At 50.9% G+C, this 12,862-nt stretch overlaps 1 protein-coding gene across 1 annotated transcript; it reads left to right on the forward strand.

Moving 5' to 3' along the window:
- The first annotated feature begins 8,215 nt into the window (after positions 1–8,215).
- LOC109766458 (myb-related protein Hv33) lies at positions 8,216–9,800 on the forward strand. Its single transcript, XM_020325221.4, has 2 exons — positions 8,216–8,793; positions 8,934–9,800. Exons 1-2 carry the CDS (start codon positions 8,525–8,527, stop codon positions 9,544–9,546), a joined length of 882 nt encoding a protein of 293 aa, XP_020180810.1. The 5' UTR covers positions 8,216–8,524; the 3' UTR covers positions 9,547–9,800.
- Positions 9,801–12,862: the final 3,062 nt, after the last annotated feature.

The following is a 12,862-nucleotide window of genomic DNA, read 5'->3' on the forward strand; positions in this document are numbered from 1 at the left end:
TTACAAAGGGTAGGGGCGCGATTTACATGGACAAATAACCAGGACAATCCGATTAGATGTGTTCTGGACAGAGTTTTTGTTGCAACTAAGTGGGAGGCAAAATTTCCCGTATGTTCTCTCGTCGCGGAGACACGCCTAGGTTCCGACCACGTGCCACTTATTTTACACTCTGGGGAGACGCATCGTCCGATTCCTAAGCGCTTCTTTTTTGAGAAAGAATGGATTCTTCATCCAGGTTTCGTGGAGAGGGTGAACATAATCTGGGGAGAGGCGAAGGCTAACCGGCCGCACAGATATGGGCCGCTGTGCGGCTCGTTAGATGAATGGCAGCACTGTATCCGGCGGTCTAGGCACCACCTTAGGGGATGGGGGCAAATGTGGGCAGCCAGTTGAGATCCTGCAAAGATTCCTTGCTGGCAGAAATAAGATTGCTCGACGCTAAGGCAGATGGGGTCGGGCTTTCAGCGGATGAATGGGCTAGGATATATGCGGTCGAGGACGAAATGATTTTTATCTTTGTGAAGAGATGTATTGAAAGCAGAGAAGGCAATAACGGTGGATACTTAAAGGTGATGCCAGCACAGATTACTTTCATGCGATCGCCAATGGGCGACGTAGGAGGTGCACGATTAGGTGCCTTCGAGAGGGAGACAGAACGTTCGTTGGAGAGGACGAGCTTAGGTCGCACATAGACGGGTTCTATAGGCAGTTGCTGGGATCTACATCTGGTGGCGCAGCTGCCATGGGCCCCAACATGTGGGGACCCGAGGGGGGGTGTCCAGGCAGGACAATCTAGAACTAATCCGCCCTTTTTTGTTATCAGAAATAACCGTGAATTTAAAAGAAATGAAGGGTGACACGGCACCAGGACCTGATGGTTTTCCGGTGACGTTCTATAAGAAGTTTTGGAACTTGATGTTGGGGAACGTAGCATGCAATTTCAAAAAAATTCCTACGCTCAGGCAAGATCTATCTAGGAGATGCATAGCAACGAGAGGGGGAGAGTGTGTCCACGTACCCTCGTAGACCGAAAGCGGAAGCGTTTGACAACGCGGTTGATGTAGTCGAACTTCTTCTCGTTCCGACTGATCAAGCTCCGAACATACGTCACCTCCGAGTTTTGCACACGTTCAGCTCGATGACGTCCGTCGAACTCTTGATCCAGTAAAGTGTCGAGGGAGAGTTCCGTCAGCACGACGGCGTGGTGATGGTGATGGTGAAGTGATCCGCGCAAGGCTTCGCCTAAGCACTAGGTGAATATGACCGGAGGCGTAAACTGTGGAGGGGGCGCCGCACACGGCTAACAATGTTTGTTGTGTGTTCTAGCGGTGCACCCCCCCTCTCATATATATAGGTTGGAGGGGAGAAGAGGCAGCCAAGGGGGCGCCCCAAGTAGGAGGAATCCTACTTGGGGTCCTCCCAATTCGTCCTCCCCCCTTTCCTATTCCTATTCGGAGTAGGAAGGGAAAAGGAGGAAGGGGGAATCCTATTCCCTTTTTCCTTTCCTCCTTCCCCTTTTCTTCTCCAATTTGGCCAGCCCATATGGGGGGGGGGGGTGCACCAGCTCCTTTGTGGCTGGTGTGTTTCCCCTCTTGGCCCATAAGGCCCATATTGTTTGCCGGGGGTAGCCCGAAACCCCTTCCGGTGACCCGATACGTTCCCTGTACCCCCGGAACACTTTTGGTGTCCAAATACTATCGTCCTATATATGAATCTTTACCTCTCGACCATTTAGAGACTCCTCGCCATGTCCGTGATCTCATCCGGGACTCCGAACAACATTCGGTCACCAAATCACATAACTCATCTAATACAAAATCGTCATCGAACGTTAAGCGTGCGGACCCTACGGGTTCGAGAACTATGTAGACATGACCGAGACACCTCTCCGGTCAATAACCAACAGCGGAACCTGGATGCTCATATTGGTTTCTACATATTCTACGAAGATCTTTATCGGTCGTACCGCAATGACAACATACGTAATTCCCTTTGTCATCGGTATGTTACTTGACCGAGATTCGATCATCGGTATCTTCATACCTAGTTGAATCTCGTTACCGGCAAGTCTCTTTACTTGTTCCGTAATGCATCATCCCGTAGCTAACTCATTAGTTACATTGCTTGCAAGGCTTATCATGATGTGCATTACCGAGAGGGCCCAGAGATACCTCTCCGATACTCGGAGTGACAAATCCTAATCTCGATATATGCCAACCCAACAAACACCTTTGGAGATACCTGTAGAGCATCTCTATAATCACTCAGTTACGTTGTGACGTTTGATAGCACACAAGGTATTCCTCCGGTATCCAGGAGTTGCATAATCTCATAGTCAAAGGAATATGTATAAGTCATGAAGAAAGCAATAGCAATCAAACTTAACGATCATTATGCTAAGCTAATAGATGGGTCTTGTCCATCACATCATTCTCCTAATGATGTGATCCCGTTCATCAAATGACAACACATGTCTATGGTTGGGAAACTTAACCATCTTTGATTAACGAGCTAGTCTAGTAAAGGCTTACTAGGGACATGGTGTTTTTGTCTATGTATCCACACATGTATCAAGTTTCCGGTTAATACAATTCTAGCATGAATAATAAACATTTATCATGATATCGAGAAATATAAAATAACACTTTTATTATTGCCTCTAGGGCATATTTCCTTCACTTGGTGGGTCCCCAATTCTTCCAAATAGTTCATGATTTCACTCGTGGTCTGATTGATGTGAAGCGGCTAAACTATGGGGTGTTGGCCCTCTTGCCATAAGTCCAGGGCGCGGACAATATTAGTCAATTCCGGCCAATCACCCTAATCAATGTGAGTTTTCGACTTCTCGCAAAGGGGTTCGCGACTCGTCTGTCTCCCGCGGCTAACAAAATCATTGACCAAAATCAAACTGCCTTCATCCGCGGGAGGAGCATTTTAGACGGCATTGCGGTATTGCATGAGGTTCTACATGAAATCAAATCTACCAAGGAAGAGGTGTTCATCCTTAAGATCGACTTTGAGAAGGCATACGATAGAGTACGATGGGATTTTATAGAGGAGGTGATGAGAGCGAAGGGTTTCGACCCCCTATGGATTAGCTGGATGCGGCAATTGATTCAAGGGGGTCAGACGGCAGTCAATCTCAATGGGGAGATAGGCCCATTCTTTAGGAACAAGCGGGGGGTACGGCTAGGTGACCCGATCTCCCCGCTTCTATTTAACATTTTGGCGGACGCGTTGGCATCCATTCTGGACCATGCCAAGGCGGCAGGTCATATTACCGGGGTGGCAGCAAGTATAATTCCGGGAGGGATAACACACCTCCAATATGCGGATGACACGTAATATTCATCAAGAACTCGGAAAGGGAGATAGTGAATCTCAAATTCATGCATCTTGATGTGTTTTGAGGAGATGTCAGGTCTAAAAATCAACTTTGAGAAAAGTGAGGCGATAGTAACAGGGGGAGATCTGGAGTCGCAACTTCGGGCGGCCCACATGATGAATTGCGAATTGGGATCCATACCGTTGAAGTATCTGGGTATGCCTATATCCGCGAGAGCCCAAACCATGGGAGAATTATAACCGGTAGTAGACAAAACAGCGGCGCGAGTGGAGACGTGGCAAGGAAAGTTTCTAGCCTCTGGTGGGCGCTTGGTACTGATAGACGATTGCCTAACAAACATCCCAATGTTTGTTATGGGTTTTTACCTCCTCCAAGACAGAATCCATGCGAAACTAAATAAAGTTCGATCCCGTTTTTTCTGGGCAAAAGAGAATGGGAAACAGAGGTACTGTATGGTTAGTTGGGAGAACATGAAGCCCAAGGAGAGAGGTGGGCTTGGGGTGATCAACTCCAAAATTATGAATTGGTGTCTCATGACTAAGTGGGCGTGGAAAATTCTAACCGGTCGAGGGGGCCTTTGGTTAGATATATTCAGACGAAAATACTTGGATGAAGGAGGGGTGGAATTTAGGAGAAATGCTAAACTGTCGCAATTCTCGAGGGATGTTAAGAAAGTACAACCTCTTCTTAGACTGGGGACCAGGTTTAATGTGCGCAATGGCAAGGCAACGTGCTTCTGGCTGGACATTTGGTGCGAGGATAGAAGTCTCCGGGATGGTTTTCCGGCTCTATTTGAAATTGCCGAAAATCAGAATGCCAAAGTGGCAGAGTATTGGAGGCAGGGACAGTGGTCTCCACGCTTTCGGCGTCCATTAGGGAACGCAGAAAATCCCGAGTGGGAGGAGCTTCGGCATAAGTTGAGAGGGTATAACCTGAGTCATGAAAAGGATGAGGTTGTTTGGCGACTTGAGTCTTCCGGTCAATTCTCCTCAGGATCATTGTACAAGGAGATTTTCAAAAAATTCGACCCCATGCGACTTGTCGGGGTTGTGGGGAGCGCGACTGCCATCCAAAATCATGATCTTCTTATGGCAAGTCGACCGTAACAGAATCGCAAGCGGGGATCAGATCCAAAAATACCACGGCCCGGGAGATGGCAGATGTGTGTGGTGTGGCAAAAGTGAAGACCGGGATCATATTCTGTTCCGATGCATTATGGCTAGATTTATGTGGAGTGCAGTACGCTCGGCAACTGGGTCCACGTGGAACCCAAGTGGGTTCTCAGAATTTTACCGGCTTGCGGCCGCTACGTCTGGGAGGGATAAGATGATGACATGGCTAGGATTTGGGGCCCTAGCATGGTCTTTTTGGACTACTCGAAATAAAGCGCTAATAGAGGGAGTTTTTATCAGACATCCGGCTGATATGTTATATAAAATGGTGTCTTTCTTGCAGTTATGGAATCTTCTGGCAAAACGACGGGATAGAGGACTCGTGGAGGATCTCGTCAGAAGGGTGCGGGCAAGGTGCACTGAGCTTCGACGCACATCATAGGGCACAGATGCCAGATGTCTACATGGCGCCATTGCTACCTCGAGAGCCATCGTTGGTCACGTAGCCTTTACTAGCGCTGCGCCGCTATGTATCCGCTGGGCGGGATTGTCGACTCGTAAGGGCCTCATTGTAAGGCCGGGCAAGCGCCTCCTTTCTAAAAAAAATCATCTTCACGGTCAAACCGGCCCCTCGGTCTGAAAGCAAAGCATTTTCGCAGAGCAATGAGCGACTTTTAGTTATTTCTTGTCTTGTTCCATATTAAAGACCAAGTTACATTTTCCCTTTCGATTCTTTCTAGCATGATCAGAAATGTGACCGATCTCTACGCGGCCACCAGCCATGCAGCAGAGTGCAGCAACAGTTGTCAGCTACGTACGGACGTGCAAATCCGTTGGAGCCAGCCTAGAAAGCATTGCTTGCACCACGCTCGAAGCGATCGACGACCGGCCGGCCGGTACCTACGTACGTACGTACGCGCGTCGATGATCGATGGAGCTCCGGCCAGCCCGCCCGCCAGGCACGGACGGCCGGGCGCCGGCATGGCCCGCATGCAACGCAACGCTCGCGATCGCGACCGGCTAGCGGACGTACACACGCCCGTGTGGTCGCCGAGCTTTCTCCAACGCACGCAAGCTTTCCCTCCTCCACTCTCCGCCGTTCTCCTTCCTTCTTCGTGGACTGTGGTGGTTAATTGTGGCGTTTGCAAGCCACCTCCCTCCGTGCTTTGCGAGTAGAGCGCCATCATTGCCCATTAATCCGCAACCTACTTACACTTAGCACTGCACTGTCCGGCCGGTACTGTAGTTGCATACAGCCGATGACTCACTAAGCATATACTACTATACATCAACGTCCTTATCGACGCACCAACCGGCCGGGCAAAAACAGAAAACCGATGGACATCACATTAACTGACACGTACGATGCCAGCAACGCGACGCAAGCGTGCAACTCGTGAGGCAACTGAAGATGCATGCATGCTTGTTTTTCGCGAGGGATTTCATTGCACGGTTGAAACTAATCAAAACGAGCCTCCCTCTGATGCATGTATATCGTACGGCCACCTTGGCAATGATGCAGAACATGTGGGAGCTTGCTAGCTTCAGAAGCAAAAATGTTTGTGGCCGGCCGGGCGGTCTTAATTTGGACTGATTTTTTGTACTCTGTGCGTGGAGAGTTGAGAGCCGGATGATGCATGTATATCGTACGGGCGAGTCATCAAATGGAGCAATGCCTTTTGCTGTCCTTTTCTTTTATCAACTTAATCTGTCGGTCTAGGGCTCTCTCTCGTGCAACATCTCTCTATACAGAAACCTCCTTTTCCCTTCAAGTACAAGGATCAGGTGCCTTGTGCTTTATTTGGTCAGCACCGCTGCTATACCCCGGGCCCTCCCTGGCGACCTTTGCCGTCCCGCTGCATCTCATAATAATTGATTTTCACGAGCCAAAAATAAGCATAGCGTAATCTTCACTTTTCAGCAGCAAGTTTCAGGCCTTCACTTTGCTTAATTAGTTTCATCTCTTCGCTTTCTCTGTAGCCAAGCGAAGAACCGGCTAGTGACGACGTGATTACCCGCTGATCGACACGATTTACTCGCAAACAAATGGTTGATCATAATGTCCAAATGAATGGAGATGTACCCACTATCGACGGTGGATGAACGACTGGCCTGCAAACTGAGGCCGGAGTTGAATGAACACGTTCACGGACGCAACAGACTTTCTGAACCCCCAGGTGGCTCCGCCGTACCAGCCTTCTTCCTCTCGGTAACGTGCGCTACCTTTGTCATCGATGTTCTTGCTTCCTTTTTTCTACGGTGTTACCGTCAACTCAACCGATCATCACAACAACGAACACTGCTATTCACGGACACGTACGTATATAGAGTGGATCTTGTCCTCGCTCGCAAATGGGCGATGAATTTCGCCCGTCACTTTAGACGCCATTGTCACTGCCTCCACGAAGCAAACAGGAAAACGATCCATCCATCGATATACAGTCCAGCTCTGGAACGGCAGTGCAGCTCCGCCCGTCGCCGGCCGGCCGGGTCCGGCCAGCCGCTGTCAGTCAGTCACAGACAGATAGACAGGCAGACAGACAGCAGCGACCCGATTTCTTACCACATTTGTTTCGCGTCAATTTGATTTGATTTGGACGCAGCCGGGGGGCATCGATCTTTGTATCTGGACGCGCCCCGCGGACGGGACGTTTCTTTGGCCCCCATGCACGCATATCGTCGGATGGAACGCCAAGGTCGGCAGGGGAAGGCCGGCCGTAGGTTCACGCGACGTGATCCGTGAGGTTAACACCGACCGCTGATTATCTGATGATCAGTTGGCTCAAGTTAACTATGTATGACCCGGCCCGATGATGAGCAGTAACCTGAATCTAGTTCTCACTCTCAGCTGAAAATTTCACCACTGTTTTTTCTCCTCCCGAAAAGATGATCGAAACGCATTATCAATGTGACGCGATTCTTAATTAATTGCTCTGTAGGCCACTGAGGTCGCAAAGCAGGTCCCCGCGGGCGCATTGATGGGCTGCCGTTGGGGGCTTAATTAGCAGTGTCGCACTTAATCTACAGTGTCCGTTGGGGGCTCTCGGAGAGGAAAGAAGGGCTTCCTCCTTGTGGAGGAAAGTCATGTCCCCAACAAACACCGTATGAGCATCTCCCACGGTTCCCATTTCCCATAGAAGAATCTCAAAAAAAAAATCGCATAGAAGGTTATGGGTTGGGGGGTGGGGCAAAAAAAAAATGCTCCAACGATTTCCATAAAAGCGATTTTTTAGGGATCCCCGTATAATCAGTACAACTCCCCCCTTCACCTAGGAGGAAGATGGTTTTTCCCGTAGATCTTTCCCTAAAAATGTTACATCTCCGCGTTGTCTTTGGAGTCCACCGTGCCGATACCGCTGACCACCGTCGACGCTGCCTTCGACCACCCGACGGCACTAACGCTGCCACCCCCCCCCCCCCCCCCCTCCTTCCCCCGCCATTGCGGACTACCACCGTATGCTGCTAACCCCACCCCCCCCCCCCCCCCTGCCCCGCCGTTGCGGACCCTCCTATTTGTATTTTTAAAGAAAAGTAGAGAAAATAAACTGATTTTATGGGAAGGTGTTTATGGGACATGCTAAAGCACCTCACCAGCAGAAATCTCCTAAATTATAGACACCTCATAAAAACATTTTGAGGGAGAGTTTTCTATGGTACTTGTTGGAGATGCTCTAACAGGGAGAAACACGCACAGCACGTCTCTCTCTCTCTCTCTCTCCTCCGCTAGAGTGCACTCACGGCCGGCGCACTATTTTAACCCACCGCGCGCCACAAACCGCAGGTGTCTTCAACTCCAATCCATTGCCTCTGCGCCTTGCTTCGAACGTACTTGATCGCTGCCTCACCTCACTCACTCACTCCTCTCTCGCCGAGTGAGCTTGCGGTTCTTGCCACGCACGCTTCCCCCCATACATACCCGACCATATATACCCACCAGGCAACGATCCATCGGGAGGAAGCAACCGGCGGCCGATCATACCGATCGCCATTACATACATCGACTTTGCCTAGCTCGTCGGAGTAGCTTAGCTACGAGGCCAGCAGCTGCCGTAGAGTAATCAATAGAATGGGACGTCCGTCGTCCGGCGGCGTGGGGCAGCCCAAGCTCCGTAAGGGGCTGTGGTCGCCTGAGGAGGACGAGAAGCTCTACAACCACATCATCCGGCACGGCGTTGGCTGCTGGAGCTCCGTCCCCAGGCTCGCCGGGCTGAACCGCTGCGGCAAGAGCTGCCGTCTCCGGTGGATCAACTACCTCCGCCCCGACCTCAAGCGCGGCTGCTTCTCGCAGCAGGAGGAGGACCACATCGTTGCGCTCCACCAGATCCTCGGCAACAGGTCAGTGCAATTGCAAATTTACAGTGCAATGCGTTCAGTTACAGTTGAAATTTTCCGGTACAATTTTGTAATGTGCGGAGCAGAGTGAGTGAACTGAAGTATTTGGGACGACATGTATACTGATGCGTGTGCTCGTGCAGGTGGTCACAGATCGCGTCGCACCTGCCGGGCCGGACGGACAACGAAATCAAGAATTTCTGGAACAGCTGCATCAAGAAGAAGCTCCGGCAGCAAGGCATCGACCCCGCCACGCACAAGCCCATGGCCGCCGCCGACACGGCCACGGCGCCATTGCCGGATCCGGAAGAGGAAGACCGTAAGCCACTTTCCGCGGCGGTCGGCGGCAGCCTCGCTCCGAAGCAGCCGGCGGTGTTCGACCCGTTCCCCGTGTGCGCCGACTACGGCGGCGGGTTCGCCCACGGCCTCGGCGCGGAGAACGCGGCCGCATTGTACGGTCAGCTCGTTGGCTGCAAGGAGGGCGCGGACGACGACGCCGGGTTCGGAGGCGCGGACTACAGCAGCGTACTGGACGTCTCCGAGAACCTGGGCTACGGGGAGAGCTCGAGCAACAGCAGCAACTGGAACTACGGCGGCGAGGTGGGCAGCGTGCTCGACGGCGAGGTGCCGCACTGGGGCAAGGCGGATATGGAGCAGCAGCACACACCGCTAGAGCACAAGTTGTCGCTGCCCTGCCAAGAACAGAGCCTCCTCGCAAGTTTCGATTTCAACTTGGAATTGGAACCATACTTCTGAACTTTTTCTTTCTTTCCGTCTCCATTTTTTACCTTCTTGAATTATCTCGATTCCCACCCACATACTACTATATTTGCACGTCAGTACAGGACAGCAAAGAACCATTGGAAGGCTAGTTAGGGATTGTACGTACGTAGTAGTATACATAAGTTGATTTTCTCAGAGACGACAGTACAGTCGTAGAGCTCGTACACGAGAACATTGCTGTGTACTATAGTAATTAAACACTTGTAAAAAATAAACATTTCTCGAAATATGCTGGAGTACTCTGCATGCTACTGACCTCAGTGATGTGTCCGGGTGTACTTCTTTCTCAATAATTTAGCGATGGAGGCTTGCGTGAATTACACATGCAGGTTGCTGTCTCCCTGTCACGCTTTAGCCTTTTCCAGATTTGTGCCTCACGAAAGCGGGGAGGAAAATCGCGAAAGCAGCCGTACGGCGGTTGACGAACAATTAGTGCGCCAGCGAGGCCACATTAACATACATTGCTATCCATCCATGCTGGCCGTAATCAATCAGTAGAAACTTAACACCAGGAAGAAAAGCCAGTACTTGAACGTGGAAATCCTGCCGCGGCCGGCACGCAGGGCCCTGCAGATCGGTCGTGGGGGCAGTGGCCGGGCCGGAGAGCGGGCAGGGACAAAGGACTCCACTGCTCCAGCACTGTGCTTGAGCAGCGCGGCGAACTGCTGGGCGGGAGAGAAGGGATCGTCGCCTAGCGCGCGCTAACATGCCATGATTGGAGCACGACGGGTGTGTCGGGGCCGAGGGGCGTGGCGACGAGGGTCTCACATTTCTCGTGGTACCAGAAGCGGATCAGAGAGGTCATGGCACGGCACGACACGACACTGACGGCCCCGCTCGCGCGCGCGTGATGGCATCATCGGTGTCGATCAGGGCGCGCGCGGGGCCGCCTCTGTGCGTGTGCGACACCGCGGTGGCGCGCGTCCGGGGGCCGGGCGGGCGACGTAGGGGCGCCCAGACCACCCAGCGCTTTCGGGGTGTTTCCTCGGGACTGGCCTGCTCCAGGGCGCGTCGTACCAGCTCAGAGCGGGAGGGGCTGACGCTGCCGTGCATGTGCGCAGTTAAGCACCTCATTGGGGCGATGATAAGCCACACGAATCCATGGATAATTGTCCTGTGGAGGGATCGCCAGCTAACCGAGGCGAGATGAGAAGCGTGGATGGAACGGATGGCGTGGCTCTGCTCGGCACCAGAGACATGAAAGCTACGTGCATGCAATGCATAGGCGTCCCACTGGCTAAGCTTGCGCCCGGAGAGCGAGATAGCGAGATGTTACATGCCCATCGACGCGAGAAAATTTCCTACCCACAGCGAAAGGTGGAGTCAAGTGGCAAAACGGCCAACGTGATTATTATTCTTTCAAACGGCCTACAGGCTATCAACATTAGAGCACCTTCTAACCCTTCCCTTGAGCTTTAACTTCTCAAACAACCTCCAAAAACTTAACTTTTCTTCCCTAAAAAAACTTAACTTAAGCCTTTTGCAACTAGCCCTTCCTATAAATTCTTAGCTCCTCAAATGCTAAAAAATGCGCAGAAAAACATTTCAATCACAAAATGAAATTAGACTCAAACAACTTTGGCTCGGTGAGTGTACCCCAGTCACGGCGGCGTGTTTTGGCTGTCTTTGAGCACCATTGATCGAGCTTCGGGTCCGACGCTATTGGTCTAGTTTGCTCCTTCATTTGTATGTGACTACGTCTTTCAATCACTCCGTCATGTTTGCTCGTTCGGCAGGGTCGAGACTTCTCGGTCTGGAGCAAGAGGGCAGGGGGAAGTATCATGTGATAGGGGGTATTGGTACTCCCATGATACGAGCTCCCAGGCCGTCGGATCTCGGATCCAACAACATCTAATGGAGCTGTTGTACCTGCTCGCAGTTTTGGGACTCCATAGGGGCTTTTTTTGCAAAAAAATGTTCATCATCTCACATGAGCTCTTGGATCTAAGATCAAATGGCCGAGCTTGCACGGGAGCACCGGATATTTCCTGAGGGCAGGGTCCTATGGTAGAACGAGTTTGTGCTTCCTTTTAGGCACCCACACTACTACTAGCCAGTTAGCTGTAGCGTGCTAGTAGTCGCGCGGCCACCTGCGCCACTACTAGCACTACTACAAAAACAGCTATAGCCAATATGGCCACTAATGTGTTGGTGCGCCATTCGTGTGAAAATACTAATAGCGCACCACATCCACGGTGCGCCATTAGTAATTTTTTTTCAAAACTACTAATGGCGCACCAGGGAATAGTGCGCCATTACTAGTTAAACTAGTAATGGCGCACCACTCCCACAGTGCGCCATTAGTAATTATGTTTCAAAAAATTTATTTTTATTTTATTTTTAAAAGTACTAATGGCGCACCGTGGGTGTGGTGCGCCATTACTAGTTCAACTGGACCGCCTTTTCAGTTTCAAAAAAATAAAATAAAATGATAGAAATGTCAAAAAAATAAAAGAAAATAAGATTCCCATGTGATATGTGGTCTAGTTGTTAGCAAAATTTACAAACTTGAATTTTTGACTTTTTTGCAAAATCTCTCGAGAATTTGTAAAATGGGCATAACTTTTGCATACGAACTCGGATGAAAAAGTTTTTTATATGAAAAATCATCTATTCGAAAAGATACATCCGAATTTAACCCCGTTAAACATTTTCAAAATCCTCAAAAACCTAACAGAAAAAAAGATACGGGGCTTTTAAGATCTGGAGAGGGAAAAAATTCAAAAAAATTCAAACTTACTAATGGCGCACCTGCCCATGGTGCCCCATTACTATCTTCCCGCCTTCAAAATTCAAAATAAATAAAAAAATAAAAAAATGTTAGTAATGGCGCACCTGCCCACGGTGCGCCATTATTATGCCGTATATATGGCTGGGCGTGGTCCTCTCCTCCTTACCTCTTCATTCTTCTCCTCCACTCCACCTCTCCTCCACTCCATCTCCTCCTCTCCTCCACTCCATCTCCCCTTCTCTCCTCCACCATACTACCCTCCTCCTCTCCGGCGACCTCCTCCTCCTCCTCTCCGGCGACCTCCTCCTCCCTCCTCTCCTCCCCTCCCCTCACGGTTTCTCCTACCTCCTCTCCGGTGAGCTCCTCCTCCCTCCTCTCCGGTGAGCTCTTCCTCCCTCCTCTCCTCCCCTCCCCTCATGGTTTCTCCTTCCTCCTCTCCGATGCTCCGGTGAACTCCTCTCCGGCGACCTCCTCCTCCTCTCCGGCGATGTAGGCGAGCGCCTCTCCGGTGACCTCCTCCTCCTCCTCTCCGGTGACCTCGGCCCTCCTCTCCGGCGA

The sequence above is a fragment of the Aegilops tauschii genome, chromosome 1 (assembly GCF_002575655.3).
Source record: "Aegilops tauschii subsp. strangulata cultivar AL8/78 chromosome 1, Aet v6.0, whole genome shotgun sequence".
In the NCBI taxonomy this organism is placed as follows: Eukaryota; Viridiplantae; Streptophyta; class Magnoliopsida; order Poales; family Poaceae; genus Aegilops; species Aegilops tauschii.

Bases quoted from the DNA above. Each gene is read 5' to 3' on its own strand.
- LOC109766458 (XM_020325221.4), top strand. From the start codon at position 8,525: ATGGGACGTCCGTCGTCCGGCGGCGTGGGGCAGCCCAAGCTCCGTAAG. The intron at 8,794-8,933 runs GTCAGTGCAATT...GTGCTCGTGCAG, and splicing joins CACCAGATCCTCGGCAACAG to GTGGTCACAGATCGCGTCGC.